This window comes from Filicampus tigris, chromosome 16 (assembly GCF_054856515.1).
Source record: "Filicampus tigris isolate MCC_2025a chromosome 16, RoL_Ftig_1.0, whole genome shotgun sequence".
NCBI lineage: Eukaryota > Metazoa > Chordata > Actinopteri > Syngnathiformes > Syngnathidae > Filicampus > Filicampus tigris.
In genome coordinates, this window is record NC_141232.1 from 1,143,712 (window position 1) to 1,165,988 (window position 22,277).

A 22,277-nucleotide genomic window follows, 5' to 3' on the forward strand; every position below is an offset into this window, starting at 1 on the left:
AGCAGAAAAATAAAAAGTATTGAGAAAAAAAAGTTTTTTTTGTTTTTTTTATCTCATATTTTTTCCTGAGCTTTAAAAGAGTATTCAAAGGTATAGAAAAGGTGAGCTTGCGTCTTGTTTTTTAATTTTGTACATAAATATTTTAACTCCCCAAAAGTATTTTAGGAATACTTTTTTAGGTTTTTGTACCTATTTCGAAATGTAGTATTTTTACGGCAGCAATTTGTCTTACGTCCACGTGATGCACGGTGGAGCACAGGTTTGCGTCATGACGTCATTTGCACGCCCCCCCTCCTCCCCCACAGTCTAGCTGGGAAGAAAAAAAAAAACTTTTTGTATCGTAGGAATCAACAGCCGCCATCTTGACGCGGCTCAGAATCGGGATTTCTGGGGGAGAATTAATTGTCCAAAAACCGAGCGGAGCCACCCAGATCGGACCCCGAACGGCATTTTGTCGGCCCAAATCGAAGTGCGAGCTCTTCCGGCGAGGATTAATGCAAACATGTGAGGGCTACCGGGCATTTTGTCGTGCCGAAAGCCCACCGTACATTTGATTTCCCTTTTAGCGAGTGCCGCTTCTCGCCGTACGTCCGTCTCGAGCCGCCGGATTTCCCGGCGCGACAGCCACCGGAAAAATAATCCTCCTCAAAGGAAATATTTTTCGATTTTTGCTCTTTTTATCGGAGCCGGAGGTGGATTTTAAGGGGGCTCGTTTCGACGGCGAAAAAAAATGACTCCGCGCGGACGCGTCCCCGGCGATCGCCGCAGAAATGGCTTGGCGTTGGCTTGGCGTAATATTTCCTGATTGCTTTTTATTTATTGCCCTCGACGCCAGATAGTTTCGGATGCGGTTATTGGGGATAATTATGTGGGTGTTGGATGTTGGATTATCATGGGGTGATCTTCGGCGGCGAAGCGTGGCGCTGTTGCCTTTCTTTTGAAACCTCCTCTCCCCGGGCAGCATTTTGCCACACAAGGAAAAAAAAAAACCAAGCCCGTTCAATTGATTCCATTTGACGCGCTGTCATAAGAGAACGTTAGCAATTAGAATAAAAGAAGCGTGGGACCACCCCAGGCTGAGCACCCAGAATGGCTGACAATCTGCTGGATGTCGGACCCCCCACTGCAAAGCGACCCAAACTCAATTCACCTCTCTCGGCGTCGGACGGCCCAGGTGAGTGCTGCTTCGCTTCACTTTTGATTTGTCAGCAGGGTTAAGATGTCACTGAGATGGGACGAAGATGCCACACTGAAGTCACAGGACCACCCCCGTCTCTGTCACACTGACGGCTCTCCGAGCTACTTTTGACACAGTCAAAGTGACAAGTAACATCCATTAACATTGCTCATTTCCATAGCACGAATGAAATTGCTTGTTTTGCACATAAGAAACATTCAGAAATGATCCTCCGGGGCTAATGTAGTGGAAAATAACTAATTCACCAATACTGTGTAAATTGACTGATGTATGTGCGTTTAATTTAGGATTCACTGACGCTATGGCTGCACAATTAATCGAATTTTATTTGTGATCGGGATTTTGGTTGTCACTATTAAATGAACCTGATTGTTGGCGACATTTACATTTGAAATGCAGCTCTGCTGCATAGGAATCAAGCACTTTGTCAACCAGTAGTCAGCCACCACATAGGGGCGAGCCAACGCATGGTTATTGTTGCTTCATTAGGCTGCCTAAATAACAAGCAAGCACACCCTGCACAGGAGCCCTAAACTCACTCAGTGAGTTAATGAGCGCAATTAATGTCGAGAGAAGAAAGTACAGCAAAAATTGGAGATCCGAGGAGCGAGAGCCTCGAGAGGGATCAACATCCGTTGTGTGGACTTTGTAATTGAACTCTGTGATAGCGTAATTATTCAATTAGCCATTTGTAAATGTCAACTTCTTGTACATGTTTTTTTTTTTTTTCTTTTTTTTCCAAAAGGTTTCATTTTGCACTGGTACAGTTTCAATTGGATTTTTTTTTGCCCGCATGCCACCCCATACCACAATTTTTTTTCATGCAGTGTGGTGAACTGTACAGTTTTTTTGTTTTTTTTTTTCAAATCCGACCTGGGGCTCTTTCGTATGTAGATCTGATATGTATGTGACGCGTTTACAGTATGAATGCTCATCTGCACGTACCCGACCTGTCTTACTCTGAACACTAGGGGCACTATGTAGAAGGAGAGCGTAGGTACGAGACAAAGAGACGAAGAAGAAATGGCGAGTCTGATGGGTATACAGTATGCGCAGGAACATGAATGCCATGTTACTGTAAGTCTTTGTGCTAACCACAAAATAGAGTCTAAAGAAACACAAGATGCTTCTCAAGAGTGGCGCAAGTTCTGAAAAATCACACTTTGAAAGGGGAACTGACGCTTTGTTTGACTGGCGCTTACTTGTCTTTCCCTGACGTGCTGCGGCCCTCCGTCACCACCCAAGCAGAGTTCATCTCTTTTGCTGAGCCAAATTTACAACTGGAAATGACCTGGCGAGCTAGCGCTCGCTCGCAAGTGATGTGCTGGAGACACACCTGCTGAAGTCTACGTGGTGACTCCTGGCTGTAAAAAGGTGTCATCGGTACAGTTTTGCTTTCTCCACTTTGCTGGCACCTTCACCGTTCGGTCTGACGACGTGTGTTCGCTGGCCCAACTCTTGAAAAACAATCGTTAACGGCGCTCACATTCACGCCCTTTCAAAACCTTTACGGTGTTCAAGGTTAGTTTGAGACACGGCGGAAGACGAGCGCATTTGATGTCCACCTCGAATTCTCACAACAGTTTTCCAGCAACCGGGTGCTAAAAATAGCTACAAAGTGGAGAAAAACAGCACAGAGATGAGAAAGCAGCCTAAGGGTCTGTGTCACCTGTCCAACCTGCACGACAACTTTGTGCATCACCTGTGAGACTGAATGTTTCACCCAAAAAAATTGGAGTCTTTACAGATGGTGATTCTGCTCACTAATGCTGCTTTTTACAAGCTAATGCTAAAACTGTCCCGGGCCAATCATTAATCGACAACTAATTGTTGGATCATCGGCTATTTTGATCATCGATTTATCGTTTGGAGTGATTGGCGGGGGTGGGGTGAGCAGTGCCTCATTTGCATGGGACAGAACCGCGGGCTCATTTCCGCAAGGGCTCCGTAAATTGGGTGACAAGTGTGCCGTGCCCGAGCGAGCTTGTTAGCACGGGGTGAGAAAATGGTCAAACGTTCTCCCAGCACAGGCTTTCTTCCCGAACCCTGCGGCTGGTGTGTATGTCAAACGCGGGCGCCTCTGGCTAGCTTGATTTGCCGACATGCGCTGGAGTTTCATTCAAGCGTTCCGACTTGTGTGTGTGTGTGTGGGGGTGTGTTTGTTTGTGTGTGTGTGTGTGTGTGTCGATTTCCCCCGAGCGTGGCAAAGGCGCTTCTCTGAATCTTCTGCTGATGTGGAACACATTGCCTTGAGGAAGCGGTTGAAGGCGGTGGATTACCAGCTCACTTAACCGTTCTGCTTATCCCTGCAGCCTTTTAGAGCATCAAGCCGAGTCTCCGTCTACTCTACATTGGTCATATCTCACATCGCACATCCATTCACAGCTGAGCCCAAAAACATTTCATTTGTCTACAACTGGAAAGCCATGGCCAAATGATTGTTTTCTGTGGTGGTCCCACTACGTCTCAGTCGTATCCTTTTGCTAAACCAGCGTTCCGTTTGGTTCGGTTGACGCACTTCCAAACAATGGCTTGGCTCGATGCAGGCGGAGCGCAATCTCAGAGCGACCTCGCGACGTGACAAATATCACGTGCGCGCGTCTCTGTCTAGAAAACACCAAGCGACAAGGGTTTGCTGGCTTCTTGCCGTCAAAGAGCGATTGGATGTTCGCACCGGGAACCTGCGGTGAATGCCCCCCGGCGTTGATGTAACGGGAGCCTTCCCTCTGCGCTCGCTGCTCGGCTCGCCTGGCACCGGCGGCGGACGTGGGTCATTTTGCTGGAAAAAAATCCAAGCAACTGCGCTAATTTTGGCCGCAGTTCCAAGCCAGCACTGGCGCTTGCTCGGCCCGCTGTTACATGTGTGGGGAACCACTTGTTGCCAGAGTAATCTCAGGACCTAAAACCCCAAAACATTTTTGGTGTCAACCGTGTCACATTTGTTGATTGTTTTTGCAAACAGCTTTTTAACATGCTTTAACCTCCATTTTGGAAAACTTTGAGTTGGTCAATTGACAATGTCCATGTACGGAGTCTGACCACTCTGCCTTTTTCCTCTCTAGATCTGGTGTCCCTGTTTGACCTGGAAAACGACCTTCCAGATGAGCTCATCCCCAATGGAGACCTGTCCCAGATGGCAATGCCCTCCAACGGCGGCGCCGGATCGGGCCCGGGGCTCAACTCCATCGTCCCGGACGCCGCCGCCAAAAACAAGCAGCTGTCCGAGCTCCTGCGGCCGGGTAGCTCCTCCATCTTGGGAAGTTCTCTCAACTCGGCCGGCCCCCAACAGGGAGGCGTGCTGGGAGGCCAGCTCGGAGTCGTGCTGGGGAAAAGTCCGCTCGGGCAGGGCTCTCCGAATCATCCGTCTCCGCAGGGCCAGAAAGTAGCCGTTGCCGCGGGACAAGGCAACGGAGGCATGAGCTTCAATCAGGCCCTGTTGAACAGCGGGCAGGGACACGGCGGCGTCTTGGGCCCAAGCGGACAGGTGATGAACGGAGCGCTGGGACCGGCGGGCCGAGGGAGACCCGGCATGCAGTACCAGAGCCAAGGCATGGCGGGGCCGCCGGGAGGAAGCGCGCTGGCGGAGACGCTCGCCCAAGGAGGCTCGCAGTTGGCCGGCCACAACTCATTGACTCCTCAGCAAGCTGCGCACGTGAATAAGGTGAGGGCAAAATGTCTTCACAATTGACACGGGCAGAAAAATCCCTTCACTGATCGTTAGTCTGCCTGGGTGCAAGTATCAGGTAGGCGTGCGACATTGGCTATGCTCTGCAAGGGACGGTACGCACACCGTGATTTTTGGGGTTTCGCTACTTACTTCGCACTGACGCTGTGTGTGCGCGGGCGCGCGCGTCCACCCGCGCAGATGAAAAGAATAATCGGCCATCACTGTTGTGCGTTCACCCGCTCGCAGTTTTAACCTTGTCCGTCTTGCGAACGGTCGGGTTGACGAGTGCAGCTGACGGAGGCGGCAAAAACGTGAATCGTGTCCACAGACACGAGTAGAGGAGTCGAAAGATGAACTTTCTGAAGACGCGCCGGCTTCATTCAACTCTGGTCTGGATTCATTTCAGTGTGTTGCCGTTGAATACGACGAATACGACATTTTAACGTCCCACTATTTTAAAGGAAACACAAATATGAGAAAAATAAGCCCCGCAGTGGGATATTTGCAGGCCTTTTTTGTGGTTGAAGTTGTGTGGTTTGCTTATTAAAAGAGAAGTCAAGTCAGACATTTTTTTTTTTTAACTTTACAATATGTTCAATGTGGCCCCACTACTCAAGTGAATTTGAAATGAAAAGTGGCACAAGGATTGTGCCCTGTTCACACACTCTGCTTCGCGTTGCGCTTTAGTCTTGCTGAACAATCTACAAGTGTTCTTATTTATTTATTTATCCCACCCCCCCATCCATTTGTCTCAGTCTAGTGCTTCTCTCGCTCCTCTTGGTCTTAAGATAATGGAGCTGTAAATCAAGTTTAGAGGGGCTGATTGTGGTCTTGCTGGCGTGGAGGATGTGATTGAAAACTGGGAAGTGGCTGAAGAAAAATCGGGAGCCATTCTAGGAGAAATCCAAGAAGCGGCGTCTCCTCTCATATCAGTTTTGTTGTACATACGTGTCAGGCCCGCTGACGCCCCAGCAAATGGAGATGATTCAAGTGGGCGCGAGATGAAGTGGAAGTCATGCTCGGCTGTGAATGTTAGCGAGGCATCAGGCAAGGCGTGCTTGCTTTGGAGGGGGGGGGGGCGGCTTGCGGCCCAGCGCTCGGCTCAGCTGTCTAGCAAGCCGCCTCTTCTCTTCTCTTCTCTGCTCCGCGTGTCCCCGCCCACATCTTCAATGGGACGGGCCTGCTTGTTCTCCTGACTAATGCTGACAGTGGGCAGCCAGGCCAAGGCAATGCCACAGACGGATACTGAAAGCCATCAAAGGAATAAATGATGTCGGGGTGCAAAATCGGATCGGGAACTCTGATTCTCGAGCCCTTTTTTCGCTGCCTGTAAAATCTGCGTGTCGCTGTTCTGTGTGAACGGCACCAACACAGAATAGTCCACCCAGCACTTTTGTCATCTGAGGTAGCGTCGACGCAGTAGCTCTTTGTTTCTGATGATTTCAATCACAATTAGTAGTTAAACAGTTGCGCTCTTCGTGCTGTTTGTTTTTTGACATCATGAGAGCAATAATAACATTTTACTTTGAGTTGAACGACTCTTTGATGTCTTCTCATCGATTGAGCTGCAGCAGCATAGCAGGTTCTTCTCATTTGCCAGTCGTCGGCATCGGCCACTATGCGATTCACAATTTTTGATAAGATGGAGCAAAAATATTTGGGTAACATGGTATTGCAGTTGTGGCTCTAAAATGTGTGATCTGTTTACTTTTGGTAAATGGGCTGTCTCGCAAAAAAATTCTCACATTTGTTGTAGTGCTCACTGACTGCTCGCACGACCAACGGGAGGACAAGGCAAAAAAAAAAAAAAAAAAAAGCCCATAACGCTGATGCAAAATTGCATGGGTTTTGAAACGCTGACTTTAAAAAGATGGTATCTCTTGAAACTTAGCTAGGCATTTGCATCATCACTTACTGTATGTCGTCAGTGCAGATGCTCTAAGCAGCCTTTGTGCCGTCTGCCTATTCTAGATGGGGATGTCAGGAGCTCCGTTTGGCCAGCAGTACGCTCAAACGGCGATCCAGCAGATGGGGCCGGCGGGTGTCAATGCCCAACAACTCCAGAACAAGGCAGCACTTCCCAACAATCTGCCTCAGTTCCCGTCCGAGCTAAAGGGGGCTGCGGGTGTGCCCAGCATGGTAAGTCTGCCCGCTTAACTTATTTACCCAAAAGTGGATTTTATGGATTGTCCACATTGACTGAGACGTGTCCCGCTGTCGCAGCCCCAGATGCAGCCGCAGGTGGCGTCGGTGGGGATGGTACCCGGCGGCGGCGTGTCAGCCGGTCCGACGGCCGATCCCGAGAAGCGCAAACTCATTCAGCAGCAGCTGGTCCTGCTGCTCCACGCACACAAATGCCAGCGGCAGGAGCAGGCCAACGGAGAGGTGCGGGCCTGCACTCTGCCGCACTGTCGCACCATGAAGAACGTCCTCAACCACATGACCCACTGCCAGGCGGGCAAGTCTTGTCAGGGTGAGTGCGTTTAAGTACTTGCCATCTCCCTCATTGTTGCTTTTGAAAGTGGCCTACGCACGTTTTGTCCCCCGTAAATATATGGAGTGCGCACAGGGACCGAGTCCCGCCAGGATTATCCAAATCGATGCACCCTCAATAAGGCTCGTAATTGTCTATAAATGCCACAAGATGGTGGCAAAGCACTTTGTTACCTTTAGACAAGGCTATGGCCTGACTAAACCAAGCTGTAGGAACAGAACTCTGTTGTAAACTAATGGTCGAATAAGTTACGATTTTTATTTTATTTTTTGTCATTGACACTTAGGGGATGATAGTCAATTCGACATCTATTAATCGATGATGACTTTTTTTTCACTTGTCAACTTGCTGCGCACGCTTTCCCATTCAAACGCAAACTTCCTCACACCCCCCATTTTATACAGAACGCTCACTTGGAGGAAGACGGGAGAATGCCGGCTTTTGCTGGCATTGTACAGTGTTACAGTTACCCTTTGGGGCTTCATTTGCTGCAGGGGTGCCAAACTCATTTTTCTGGGGGGGGGGGGGGGGGCACACCATAGTTATGGTGTCCCACGGAGGGTCGTTATGACTGTGAACCCATAGAAATATATGATTGCCTTATATGATCACATATACACAACAAATTTATGGATAGGTAGTTTTGAAATTATTGATGTAACTATTTGAAATTTTTCAATTATTTTTGACTTCATAGGGGAGGATTGGTTACAATGGCTCATATCTCAGTGTTATTAAAAGTGAAGACAATTAGCAAGAAACGTGAAGTCGATCCACACGATTTGCCTTCGCGGGCCACATAAAATGAAGTTGCGGGCCGGATCTGGCCCCCGGGCCTTGAGTTTGACACCTGTAATTTACTGCTTGTCTGCATTTGAACTCTCTCTTCGCACTGAATCGACACATTTCAACGAGGAGGGCAAAAAGGTTTTCTTTAAAGTTTCGGGTAATTGCCAGCGATACGGCTTATTCAGTGCATGCTTGTGCTACCTTTGAATTTCTCTTCCCGTAGTGGCCCACTGCGCATCATCCAGACAGATCATCTCCCATTGGAAGAACTGCACGCGGCACGACTGTCCCGTCTGCCTGCCTCTGAAGAACGCAAGTGACAAGAGAAACCAGCAGCGTGAGTGCTGTATTTATGGACATTTGAATGTTTAACACATAAAAAGAGATAGCAACCGAAGACACTGTATGCTTGCTTATTTGGGTGGGAAATCCTCCGTGTTGGCCGCAGGTGAATGTGAAAGTATAAGGTGGCGCCATCTGCAGGTTGCACAGAGCTGAGCGCGAGGGGTGGAACTGAGGCGGGATTCCTCATGCAAGGCCGGGCCTGTAATGGGACACCCGGGGGAGGGGCTTAGTTCTTTCGTTCTCGTGACGGGGGCGGGGCTTTGACACCGGGCTACTCTCTGATTGGTTCAAAGAGCCAGTGACGGATTTAAATCCCCCAGCAAGGCAGCATGCTGCCTGTCAGCGACCAACACAGCGAGGAGCAGTGCTGTGCTCATCGACAGCTGTTAATAAGCACAAATGCACGCTTGAGTTTAAGAATAAAAAGTATTACCAGGTGTTCTTTGGAGGGACGTTTTAACTTTTTTTTTTTTTTTTCCCTTTCCCACACTAAAGCCATGCTAGGTTCCCCTGGGGCCAGCCTGCAAAACGCAATCAGCACAGTGGGGGCCGGCCAGCCCAGTGCCCCGACCATCAACAGCGCAGCCACACACATAGACCCCAGCTCCATGCAGAGGGCCTATGCCGCTCTGGGTCTTCCCTATGGCAACCAGTCCCCTGCTCAGAACCAGGGCCAGGGTGCCGCTCAACAGAACCCCCAGGGGCACCAGCAGCTGCGAAATATGAACGCACTAGGTAGACGAGGAAAACTAACGTTTCTTGTCGTCCCTTTTGAAAATCTACGTTCAATCAACATAATCTGCCTTCTGCCACGTGCCTCATTTCTGGTGGTCATGATTCTCAGGCACTAGTCAGATCAACCAGATGGCGGCAGGCATGGCGCTGCCCTCTTCAGACCAGACTGGGCTGCACAGCGACTCTTTGCCCTCCACACTCAACAAGTGAGTTGAACTGTCATGTTAGTGATAGTGAAAAAGGCGCACTTCTGGGTTTTATGCATTGCATGTATTAGTACAATCATGGTTTGGATCTGTTGCAACCTCTTCCACTCAGTTAAATTGCCTTGGTTTGGCTTTTGCTGCCTTTCTTCTTTTTGTCCTGCAGTCAGTTGTTGCCAGATGGGTCCGTGGCAGGAGGCATGGGGAACTTGCCCGCCGCCACCCCCCTGTCCGCTTCTGGGGTCAGGAAGGCCTGGCATGAACACGTCACTCAGGACCTGCGCACCCACTTGGTGCACAAACTGTATGTCGTGTGTGTTGGTGTGCGCGGACACATTGATGTGTGATAAAAAAAAACACAGTGTGTGACTAATCCGCAACCTCCTCCCCACCTCGCCAGAGTACAAGCCATATTCCCAACCCCAGACCCTGCAGCACTGAAGGACCGCAGAATGGACAACCTGGTGGCGTATGCGCGCAAGGTTGAGGGTGACATGTATGAGTCGGCCAACAGCAGGGTAAATAATTGAACTTGTTATCTCGGTGGGGACCGGATTAGCCGTCAATGACAGTTGACGCATAGTGGCCATCTGGTAAGAAAGTTCTTTTCTCTTTTCTCCACCTCTGACTAGGACGAGTATTACCACTTCCTGGCGGAGAAGATCTACAAGATCCAGAAGGAGCTGGAGGAGAAGCGCCGTTTGCGGATCCAGAGGCAACCCGGCCTGGTGGGCAACGCCGGGCCACAGCAGCCGCTGATGACTCAGCCCAACGCCATGGGCCCGGGCCAGCCTGTCCGACCTCCCAGTCAGTAGGCAAATCTCTCTCCATTCCTTTGCCCGTTCAATAAATGATTCATTGTTGATTTTGTTCCACCTCAGACGGACCTGTGCCTATGCCAAATCAGATGATGAACCGTATGCAGGTGCCTCAAGGTATGAATACACCGATTCATCTGCCATTTACCATCATGGAAGTGCCATTTTTTGTTTAGCCTTTTTCGTTGCACATTTTTCCAACAATATCATAAACAGCTTTGTAATTGACTGTGTGTTTTCCTTAAGGAATCAATCAGTACAACCCAATGGCAATTCAAAATGCGCAGATGTCCCAGGCACCCTTGGGGCCGCGAGCTCCCTCGCCCATGAACCATCCTCCGCAACTGAACATGAACGCCGTCCCAGCGGTGAGTTTTATTAGTATCATCTGATCCGAAGGGTGAATTTCGTTTTTACAAACATGGCCTTTGATTATTAAGACAATGAGATGCCTACCGCTGTGATGATTTTCATCCACGTGTTCCCTTCCTTTCCCAGATGGGCATGTCCCCTTCGAGAATACCGCAGGCTCCTGCAATGATGGCGAGTCACGCGGGTAACCTGGTTCCTCAGACGGCCAACCAGGCTCAGTTCTTGCCACAGGGGCAGTTCCCTGCAGCCGCTGGAGGAACGATCAATGTCAACGTGGGCGTGGGTCAGCCTGTAACGCAGCCTGCTACGCAGGTGAGTTAGCGTGTTCCCTGCCATTTCATCTCACGGAAATTGCTGTCTTCTAAGGGTGACGTACCAAAAATTGTAGCAAAAAGTGCAAATCCGCTTTTCAATTGTTGAGACCCTAAATATCCTCACGGTTTGAATTTCAAGTGGAACCTCATCAGACTTGTTTACGTTTACCATGGATACTGTTAGCCCAAAATGGCCACCACATCCCACCATGCAATGCAGTGCTGATTTAGAGCAACCGCACAACTTTGCCTTCCTTTAGCTTAATGCTTAGCTTAACACATAATGTAAAACGCCATAGATGTGATAACGAACAGCATCAGTAGCAATGAATGTTTGAATACAAATGCCATGTAGACAGACAACATAACAGTCATCACAGGTCCATTTTTCTTATCCTCACCAAAAAATGGCTAAATACTGCAGTTTACTGAGTCGCCAAAGTTGTGAAAATCTTGAATGTATTATTTTGCCCCCTGGTGGCCAAGTCACGCACACCGGAATGAATCGCAATCAAATGTCTCAAGGCACCATCGTATTTCTAATTGCCATCCATTTTTCCAAACAGCCAGCGAATTCCTCCCTCCCTCTAAATGCGCTGGGCACCCTGGGCTCCCAGTTGCCCGGTGCTGGGCCGCGCATGGGCAGCACGCCTCCTCCCAACGCCTCCTCCAGCCTCCAAATGCAACAGCACCATCAGCCCGCGCAGGCCCCGCCGCCGCTGCTGCCGCAGCAGCCCTCCACTCCCGCCTCAACAGGTGGGCCGGCCTCCAACCAAGCCCACATACCCGGCAGCCACCCCGGTCCGCCCTCTGTCGTTAGTACGCCCCCCGAGCCTTCCCAGCCGCTCACACCTCTGCAGCCGCAGCCCGAGCCCCCCGGCCAGACGCAACAGCCCACCTCAGTGCAGGCGCAACATCCCAGCACACCCGTGAGGCTTTTTTCCGCTCGACTGTGAATGAGTAAATGCTTGTGGCCATCTCCGATCACGGTGCGCCGTTTCCTCCTCCAGATGTCGCAGGCCGCTGCCAGCATCGACAACAGAGTGCCCACCCCGGCCTCTGTGGCCGAGGTCAACTCTCAGCAGAACCTGCCAGACATGAGCGCCACTGACCTCAAGTCGGAAGTAAGAGATGAAGATGGGGACGGTCATTCGGCGAGCAAGCAAGCCAACATAAAAGTAGAGGTACATCCTTGAGTTTAAGGACTAACTAACACTGTGCTACCTTTGACGTAAATTAAGTTGTGGCACAGAATGAATTCAACTTACAACAAAATGAAGGAGTACCACCTTTTGATAAATTGCTTAAAAAGGAGTCATTGAAAGACATGACTCATCTTTTAGTGCCCTGTTCTTGTACCAGGACGATGAATCCAAGCTCCCTCCGGTGAAGAAGGAGGAGACAGATGCAGCTGAGCCAAAGCAGGAACCGATGGACACTGAAGAAAAGAAGCCAGTGGTGAAGACGGAACCCAAAGAAGAGGCGGAAGGCGGGGGCAGTGCTGCCGCTACTCAGAGCCGCAAAAAAAGTGAGTTTGATGCAAGTGCCAAAACGTGAAAACTTGAGGTCTTGTTCTTGTTGTTTTTTGCGTGATGAGCCATCATATGTCAAAGTCTTTGTTCTGCTTGGCATCTTTTTTCCCCACAAAAAACTTGTTTTGTCCACTTTTTGGTCAGGAGCCAGTGTTTTTGGTCAAACCAAAATGACTGCTAATTACTAAAGAATGGAAAAAGCTACACATTTTTTATTTGGGGCGGTGAAAGGAGAGCCTACTCTCAATTGTTAGGTTCGATTGTTCTATTTTCACAGAACACAATTCTGTAGGTCTTGAAAGATAAGTTAAAGTGCTATAAAAATGGCTGACAATATGGGGGACTCTGCTTTGCAAATAGCTTGCAATGAATGAGTTCAAACGTACCAAAGATTTTTGTGGGTGCTCTGGAACAAATTAATTTCATTTCAATGGGGAAATGGATTTGAGTAAAATTCAGTTACAAGCTTGGTACACGATGAATGACAGTAAATCCGTAATTCAAGGCGGCGCCGTATTCGCCTTCTCTCAGTTGACACAATTACAATATTTTGTTTTCAGGCATTCATGTGTATAGCGAATTTTTCTTGATGCCTTCACTGTGTTGTGCAGTTTTCAGACCTGAAGAGCTCAGACAAGCTCTAATGCCTACACTTGAGGCCCTCTACAGGCAAGACCCGGAGTCCCTGCCCTTCAGACAGCCTGTGGACCCCCTGCTGCTCGACATCCCAGTCAGTGTCCATCCACCCTTACTAATGCCTGCAAGTCGTCCTTTTTTGGGGGTTCCTCAAAAGCTGAACCTCTCCTTGCTCCTCAGGACTACTTCGACATCGTCAAGAATCCCATCGACCTGTCCACCATCAAGCGCAAACTGGACACGGGCCAGTACCAGGAGCCGTGGCAATATGTGGACGACGTGTGGCTCATGTTCAACAACGCGTGGCTGTACAACCGCAAGACGTCCCGCGTTTACAAGAACTGCACCAAACTCGCCGAGGTGTTTGAAACGGAGATTGAGCCCGTCATGAAGTCGCTGGGTTACTGCTGCAGCCGCAAGGTGAGGCGACGCGACTCTACGTACGCGCCGCACCTTACTCACCGCGCTGAAACCTGACGGACGTGCGTTGTCTTTGGGCCGCAGTACGAGTTCTCCCCCCAAACGCTGTGCTGCTACGGCAAACAACTGTGCACTATCTCAAGGGATGGCATCTATTACAGCTATCAGAACAGGTAAAGCTGCATACTGACAGAGAGGGGCCAAAGGTGAAGTACCGCACTCAGTGCTTACACTTGCCACTGCATGTACCCCAATGGATTTCCACAAAGCTGTGAAGGGCGCGTTCTGTCCTTTCTCTTTGACATGTCTTGAAATGCTTGAAGCCCACGACAAGCACCCAGGTTCCCCCTGCTGGACGAAATTGTATTGCACTCAACTAAATGAATTGAACTGGTGATAGGCATGTTACTTGAAGATACTTTCACCCCACCAAAAAACACTGAATTCTAAAGTACGGCATTTAAATGTAATATATTGAGGACCTTTCATAAGGCAATAATGCCGAAACAGCACATATATGGCTACTGTATGTTATTCCTCATACAAATTATGATCGACTTAAGAGACAGAACTTTTAAAGTTTAGCTGCTGCTGCTGCTGCTGCTGCTGCTGTTGCTGTTGTGTTTGTGCCAGCTGCAGTTTACCCAGATGTGTCCTCATCACCAACAGGTATCACTTCTGTGAGAAGTGCTTCAACGAGATCCGGGGCAACAGTGTGACGCTGGGGGACGACCCGGCACAGTCGCAGACGTAAGTTGGGACTCTTTTCAATTTTACATCCCTCAGGTGTTGTCCTGCTGACTCACAGAAGACAACTTGAAATTATTTTTTGTCTTCTTTTGTGTTTCAGCATGATATCCAAAGAGCAATTTGAGAAGAAGAAAAATGACATGTTGGACTCTGAACCGTGAGTACAGGTTGCCCTTTTGCCACAGTGTGTCTGGATGTGATTTGAGGACAAACAGCTGAGCATACAAATGTGCGTCGTCCCAGGTTTGTTGAATGTAAAGATTGCGGACGCAAGATGCATCAGATCTGCGTGCTGCATTACGAAGTCATTTGGCCGTCAGGGTGAGTCTTCGCCAACGCCGTCGCTTCAAATTTGGGGAATTTCTCTCAACACGCTTTTATCTTTTAGCTTCATCTGCGAGAACTGTTTGAAGAGGGCTGGGAAAACAAAAAAGGACAACAAGTTTTCAGCCAAAAGTAAGCTGAATGTCAACACGAAACCCGAAGAACATAAAGAGAATTTATGAAAAATGAGTTTGTTTGTGCGGAAAGGGTTGCAGTCGACGAGGTTGGGGACGTACATTGAGGACAGAGTCAATAAGTACTTGAAAAGACAGAACCACCCAGAAGCCGGCGAAGTGTTTGTGCGAGTCGTGGCCAGCTCTGACAAAATGGTGGAGATTAAGCCTGGAATGAAGTCGAGGTCAGCCCCTCTTCTGCTGCAACTGCTATGTGAATGCGGGATCAGTGCTGACATCAACTTTCTGTTCTGCTCAGGTTTGTGGACTCGGGCGAGATGGTCGAGAGCTTCCCTTACAGAACCAAAGCACTTTTTGCATTTGAAGAAATTGACGGGGTGGACGTTTGTTTCTTCGGCATGCACGTCCAAGAGTATGGCTCAGATTGTCCTTTTCCAAATACGAGGTGAGCAGAGCATTGAAGAAGGATCACAATCCCGTCATATTTCTGCTTGATTATGCTTCTACGGGGCTTTAATTTTCTTTTTCTTTTTTTTTTTTTAAATTCCTTTGTAGGCGGGTATACATATCATACCTCGACAGTATTCACTTCTTCAAACCACGTGTGCTCAGGACTGCAGTTTACCACGAGATCCTAATTGGATACCTGGAGTATGTCAAGAAACTGGGGTACGTGAGCAATAACTTCACACTGTATGGTTTCATTTGTTGTGTAATAGGCTTAAAAAAATGTGGATCCCGTTCAGGTATGTGATGGGTCACATCTGGGCCTGCCCGCCCAGTGAAGGAGACGACTACATTTTCCACTGCCACCCTCCCGACCAGAAGATCCCCAAGCCCAAGAGGCTGCAAGAGTGGTACAAAAAGATGCTGGAAAAGGCTTTTGCCGAGAGAATCCTGCACGATTTCAAGGTCAGCAGCTTCTGACTTGATCAAATTTGATTTATTTTTTTATTTTTTATTTTTTAATTCTCATGCTTCCTCAAAAACAACACTGAAAGCTAGAACATATGAAAGCACATTTAGACCTCAGGAATTGCTCATAAAATACAGATGCATCTCAAATGTGAGTGTTTTGAAAAACTTCAATTTCGGTAGTCCAATTCAGAAGTTGAAATGTGCACATTATAGATTTGAGTACATGCGCAGAGTGGAATATTTTGTTTTTCACACTTTTATTATACCTCAGAGCTAACAATAAACTCAGTTCATCCTCTCAAGAAATTAGAATATTACAATAACAATGGGAATGAATTAAATGTCGAAATTTGTTTGGAATTGGACTTCTGAAAAAATATTTTGCTGTTTAATGAATTTACAGATTCTAACATGAGTTTCTTTCTAAACTGAAATACAGAAGTGCATGAAAAACTTTTCTACAGTTTAAAAATTTTCAAAAATGAAAAATCAAAATCCCTGATAGGGAAAAAAAATCCCACTCTGATCTAAGGAGCCTCGCTATAGTAAACTTGTTGTTGTTGTTGCTAATGTCAGAATGATGAGGTGAAATGTAAAAGTTTTAGGATGACGTACACTTTGACTAACAAAAATGAAGTGTGGAGTTGCTATATGAAGTGAAGAGTTACTAATAGTCTTTTTGTTTATGAATGTTGGAGCTTTTTCAGATGTTTGAGTTGCCTTTTAATATCTCCTGTTTGATTCATCTGACTACGCAATGTCAATTGTGCTTTTCCTCATTGTCTGCCTGTGAAAAGTTGTTAAAAACTGCCAACAGCAAGTCACTCTCTTGACTTGGCGCGTTCTCTTGCGTCTTGTCATTCAGGACATTTTTAAGCAAGCTACAGAAGACAGGCTGACCAGCGCCAACGAGCTGCCGTATTTCGAGGGCGACTTTTGGCCCAACGTGCTGGAGGAGAGCATCAAAGAACTGGAGCAGGAGGAGGAGGAGAGGAAGAAAGAGGAGAACACGGCCTCCTGTGAGGCGCCAGAGGTGAGGGAGGGAATGTGATCGGGCGGCTTTGGGGGTGGGGGGAGAGGTTTTATGAGAGCAAAGGTCTCCTTCTGCCAAAATCAACACACTGATGCTAGGTCCTCTTATTTCATTCCAGAATGTATCATCCTAAAACCTCCAAAAGCTTTCAACAGCTACTCAGGCACTTTTGCAATCACTCTTTTTGAATGTTGCTTGCTGTGCAAATTGTGACTCCTCACATTCTTATTCGTGTGCCTTCACTCCAAAAGGGAGCCCACGCTGACAGCAAGAACGCCAAAAAGAAGAACAACAAGAAGACCAACAAAAATAAGAGCAGCGTCAGCCGGGCCAACAAGAAAAAGCCTGGGATGCCCAATGTAGCCAATGATCTGTCCCAAAAGCTCTACGCCACCATGGAAAAGCATAAAGAGGTGAGCCAGCCATCAACTCAGTGTACCTTCTTCTCAAACAGCACACACCAATGGACTCAAATTCACAACACCTCAGCAATACATTGTTGTTGTTTTTTTTTTTTTAAATACTTTGCAAATGACTCTCTCAAGTTGGTCACTTCCTGTACCTTATTTGGAGCAGCTGATCAGCTCTTAACTTCCACCTTGTTCATCACTAAATAGTCAAATAGTAAAATGTCATGGAGCTCTGCTCCAGTCGTCCTGGTCACAAGGCATTTACATGACACAGAACTGCCCTTCCAAACCGTTTTGATAAGTGAATTTTAACTGCTATAAATCATTTTACTTTGTGTATTTTGACCAAAGAATGTCAGGGACATGTTATCAAGACACATGGGAGCTTTCTGAAATTGTGGTGGGAACAAAAAATTGCATTATGAACCCTGTAAGGTGTCGCAGCCACCCCCACCCACCGCTAGAAATGTTGTAGCCCATAGAAATCTCTAAGGCGTTGAGCATGGCAGGTTCCACTATATCCATTTTGTTAGCAGGTGACATGGGAGGTCACACTTTAAACAGAGTTTCTTCTCTTCGCAGGTGTTTTTTGTCATCCACCTTCATTCCGGGCCAGTCATCAACACCCTGCCTCCCATCATGGACCCCGACCCCCTGTTGGCATGCGACCTGATGGACGGCCGCGACTCCTTCCTGACGCTGGCCCGGGACAAGCACTGGGAGTTCAGCTCGTTGCGGCGATGCAAGTGGAGCACCATGTGCATGCTGGTGGAGCTGCACAACCAGGGCCAGGACCGCTTTGTGTACACGTGCAACGAGTGCAAGCACCACGTGGAGACTCGCTGGCACTGCACCGTCTGTGAGGTAGGCCATTTCAAATCAAATCAGGTTGAATGCGGACTAATCTAATGCACAAATTCACCTTTTTTGTATTTTTAGGGACCTTTGATCTGATTAAAATGCACCAATTTGTGTTTTTGCCCTTTTTCTACAATGCTTTTAAATACATGTGCATTTTAGGTGCATCTTTTTCAAATGAATCACATTTCTGTAAGCTATTTATTTTGAAGAGTATTATCGTAGGATAAATTTAAAATGATATTAAACTGTTTTGGGGTCGTAGTTTGTAGTATATTGACAGCTTTAGCTATTGATATAGTGGTACCTTTACATACGAGTTTTGGGGAGTTACAAGCTATGTTTTTTTTTTTTAAATATAAACGTACTGTCAATTTAATATAGAAGCTTGGCCTTCGCTCTCGTACTGGAGGTGTACCTAATATTGCTCCAGAAAACACTTGATTGCTTTAAATTACAAAAAAGAAAAAAAATCTGAATATGCCAAACCCTGATTATGCATGGATTCACTCTAAACTGGAAAATCAAGGTACCTACGTATCGGCAATTTAAAAATAAAACAATTTGGAGGTGGCGTCAATTACTGTTGGTGGTGTCCCCGTGCCCCCGTTTGCGTTGTGTCTCTGTCCCTATCGCAGCATTACTATGCCCATAACGTGATTTTCCTTTTTCCTGTCGCAGGACTACGACCTATGCATTAATTGCTACAACACAAAGGGTCACGAACACCAGATGGTGAAGTGGGGCTTGGACTTGGACGACGACGGCAACAACCAGGGCGGCGAGTCCTCCAAGAGCCCCCAAGAGAGCCGACGTCTCAGCATCCAGCGCTGCATTCAGTCGCTGGTCCACGCCTGCCAGTGCCGCAATGCCAACTGCTCCCTGCCGTCGTGTCAGAAGATGAAGCGGGTGGTTCAGCACACCAAGGGCTGCAAGCGCAAGACCAACGGCGGCTGCCCCGTGTGCAAGCAGCTCATCGCCTTGTGCTGCTACCACGCCAAACACTGTCAGGAGAACAAGTGCCCCGTGCCCTTCTGTCTCAACATCAAGCACAAGCTCCGTCAGCAGCAGATCCAGCACCGCCTGCAGCAGGCTCAGCTGATGCGCCGCCGAATGGCCACCATGGCCGGAAGGGGCGTGCCCATGCCGTCCCCGCCTACCTCGTCCGCCCCTGACACTCCCAACTCTGTGCAGCAGCCTCACACGCCGCAGACCCCTCAGCCCATGCCCAGTCAGGCCCCGCAGCAGCAGCCGCCACCCCCAAGTTCCGCCAAGGTGGTTCAAGGCTTCCCCAACAACGGCCGCAGCAGCAGCCAGCCCCCGACGCCCGTCCCGCAGGGCAAACCGGGGCCCCAGTCGTCCCCGCTGCATCAGCAGCAGTCGCCTCTGCCCAGCTTGCCGCACCCACCTCAGCCTCAGATGCCGCCGCAGCTGCATCAGCAGCAGCAACAGCAGCAACAGCAGCAGCAGCAGCAGCAGCAGCAACAACAGCAGCAGCAGCAGCAACAGCAGCAACAGCAGCTGACGGCCTTGAAGGTGGCCAAACAGATTGAGATGGGTGCCAAGGCAAAGCTGCAACAACAACAACAACAGCAGCAGCAGCAGCAGCAGCAACAAAGTTACACCATGAACGGGATGCCCATGAACCACCCACGCATGATGGGCCCCATGCAGGGCCAGATGCAGATGATGCGGGGGCCCCAGGTGATGCAGACTATGCAGCAGGGCCAATGGGGTCCCGGAATGCAGAATCCGATGCAGAAACCTCTGGGCCAGCCGCCTCAGGGCCCTCCTCAGCAAGGCGTCAGGGTCCCCCAGCAGGCTCAGGGAGCCGCCATGGTGCAGCAAGGTCAGCTCATGCAGAGAGCCATGATGCCCCAGCCGCAGGGGCTCCAAATGACTGGAGCCATGCCTCCCCAAGGGCCCTCGCAGCAGGGCATGACGCCCACGGCACAGCAGCAGAGCATGCCGCGAGGGATGCCCGGTAACATCGCGCCCAACGCCTTGCAAGAGCTACTGCGCACCCTCAAGTCTCCCAGCTCGCCCCAGCAGCAGCAGCAGGTCCTGAACATCCTCAAGTCCAACCCGCAGCTCATGGCCGCCTTCATCAAGCAGAGGAAGGCCAAGTACCAAGCCAACCAGCCACCGCCTCCGCAGCAGCAGAACCCACAGAGTATGCCGGGGTCCGCGGCAGCCATGCAGGCCATGATGCAGGCACAGAGGCCTGGGATGGCCCCTCAGCAGCAGTCTCCGCAGCAGGTGGTTATGGCCCCCATGGGACCCCAAGGCCAGCTGATGAACGTGACTCAAAACGGGAACCCTCAGCTTTACCGCAGACAGCAGCTGTACCGGATGCAGCAGGCGCAGCAGCAACAGGGAGGCATGCCTCAGCCGCACGCTCAGTTCCCCCCCCAGCAGCAGCAGCAGCAACCGGCAAGCTACTCCCAGCTTCGGATGCAGCAGCAGCAACAGCAGCAGATGGCTATGCAAGGAGGCGTCGGGCCGATGGGCCAGCTCCCTCCCTCGTCCCAAATGGGCCAAGCCGGCATGGGCATGGACGTAGCCCAGAACCTCCTACAGCAGCGCATGCTCCAGCAACAGCAGCAACAGATGCTGAAGCAGCAGATGAGCTCGCCGGCGCAGGCCATGAGCCCCCAGCCCCACATGCTACAAGGCCAGGCGGCGGCGACGGCGGCTCACCTGCCCGGTGCCCAAGCCATGGGCAACTCCTTGGGCAACCAGGTGCGCTCGCCGGCCCCAGTCCAGTCGCCTCGGCCGCCGTCGCAGCAGCCCCCGCATTCCAGTCCCTCGCCGCGGATACAGCCCCAGCCCTCGCCCCAGCACAGCGCCCTTCTCTCCAGCTCCCCTCATCCCATCATCGGGGGCCCCATGTCGGGCCCAATGGAGCAGGGACACATGGGGACGCCGGAGCAGAGCGCCATGCTGCCGCAGCTTAACACGCCCAACCGTGGGGGGTTGACTACTGACATGGGCATGGTTGGGGACACGACGGGGGACACGCTGGAGAAATTTGTTGAAGGATTGTAGCAGAGAGGTGGAAAATTCAAGTCACAAGGTTTGTGAACTTTCCGCTGAGCAAAGGACTACTTTTTATTCCGACACCGTGCGTGTGATTTCCCCGTCACTGCTGCAAAGAAGACACAAAGGATATATTTTTGGTTCAGACCAGCCAGGCAAGAATTGATGCTGTGGTCTTTGTGTTGTTGAAATGTGTTTTTCATTTGTTTATGATCTGGTATTGACTTTTTTAACAAAACCTCTCTCAAAAAAATCTCCCTTTTTATTTTTCATTTTTTAATTTTGTATCTTTGCAAATAATTATTGTATTTGTGTTGAGCAAGACTCAAGGAGGAGTCTCCTCAAGGAGACTTCTCTTGTTCCAGGCTAATTTATTCTAATATGCCATTTTTCAAAAAGGACTGCCTTTGGGAAAGCCTTAATTTTCCTTCCTGCTTGCAGACTCTCTGGAGGATTACCGTGTTTGTATAGATTTAGGAACTATTGCACACAGACAAACACAATAGGCAGGTGTTCAAAAGCCAGAATGTTCATTTTTCTCTTTTTTTTTTTTTTTTTTCCCCCTTTCTCTCATTTTTTTTACTGGCCTTGGCTCAGTATTTGTCTTGCATATGTACAAATAATCACTTGGTCTCTCTTTCAGTTCCATTGAATTCTCTTCAAGTCCTGTTCTTCGTTTGCTTGTGGTGAGAAATGAACATGTTGAAACTGCTGATTTGTGTTTGGAGTTATGCGCGTCATTTTGTATCTTACAATTAAACTTGAATCCACGATGACCTGTCCTCTAATGTAAATCACACAGCTCGACAGCACTGTAAATATGCAGAAAATAAGAAGAAATCACTGTACAAACTGGTTCAAGATGGCTCATTTCCTACTTATATACCATATTGTTTAATAAACCTGTGTGCCACAGACTCTTGGTCATTTCGCTTCAGCCTGACAATGTTCCTCTTCTCTACAACTTATCTGACCATTTCTTGATTTGTCTTTCCGGCACAAATTTTTAATGTTCTTATTTGTAATAATTGCATGAAATGATAATCCATTCATATCGTCTGAATAATTCATACAAACCTACACCTTAACGCCCTAACTCTGTCTTCAAGCCATGATTTGAAACCTTAACCCAGGTGAGAAACTCTGTCTTGAAATTCTTTGAATTGCCGAGATTAAACGTTATTTATTGATACGTTAAAATGTAATTAAAAAAAAAAAAACACTTAAATGACCACCTTTCTAATTCACCACTTTGACCTTGAAGACGAGACCATTTAAGGTTAGTCTT

General features: G+C 48.8%; 1 protein-coding gene across 1 annotated transcript; it reads left to right on the plus strand.

Annotated features, from left to right (window-relative positions):
• The first annotated feature begins 353 nt into the window (after positions 1-353).
• crebbpb (CREB binding lysine acetyltransferase b) lies at positions 354-21,906 on the plus strand. Its single transcript, XM_086054584.1, has 31 exons — positions 354-1,174; positions 4,261-4,859; positions 6,837-7,004; positions 7,089-7,338; positions 8,372-8,485; positions 8,989-9,228; positions 9,338-9,434; positions 9,598-9,735; positions 9,832-9,949; positions 10,064-10,238; positions 10,313-10,366; positions 10,496-10,617; positions 10,748-10,933; positions 11,502-11,864; positions 11,946-12,119; positions 12,298-12,463; positions 13,079-13,197; positions 13,284-13,523; positions 13,608-13,696; positions 14,193-14,273; positions 14,374-14,430; positions 14,517-14,594; positions 14,662-14,729; positions 14,805-14,955; positions 15,030-15,176; positions 15,287-15,400; positions 15,478-15,643; positions 16,515-16,682; positions 16,934-17,095; positions 17,675-17,956; positions 18,632-21,906. The coding sequence occupies exons 1-31, from the start codon at positions 1,090-1,092 to the stop codon at positions 20,996-20,998; spliced, it is 7,338 nt and encodes a 2,445-aa protein (XP_085910710.1). The 5' UTR covers positions 354-1,089; the 3' UTR covers positions 20,999-21,906.
• The last annotated feature ends 371 nt before the right edge of the window (positions 21,907-22,277 follow it).

What these genes read in the sequence shown, in the direction of transcription:
- crebbpb (XM_086054584.1), top strand. Translation starts at nt 1,090, where the DNA reads ATGGCTGACAATCTGCTGGATGTCGGACCCCCCACTGCAAAGCGACCC. An exon ending in CCCTGCTGCTCGACATCCCA is followed by an intron (nt 13,198 to 13,283) that starts GTCAGTGTCCAT and finishes CTTGCTCCTCAG; the next exon opens with GACTACTTCGACATCGTCAA. An exon ending in TATTACAGCTATCAGAACAG is followed by an intron (nt 13,697 to 14,192) that starts GTAAAGCTGCAT and finishes CATCACCAACAG; the next exon opens with GTATCACTTCTGTGAGAAGT.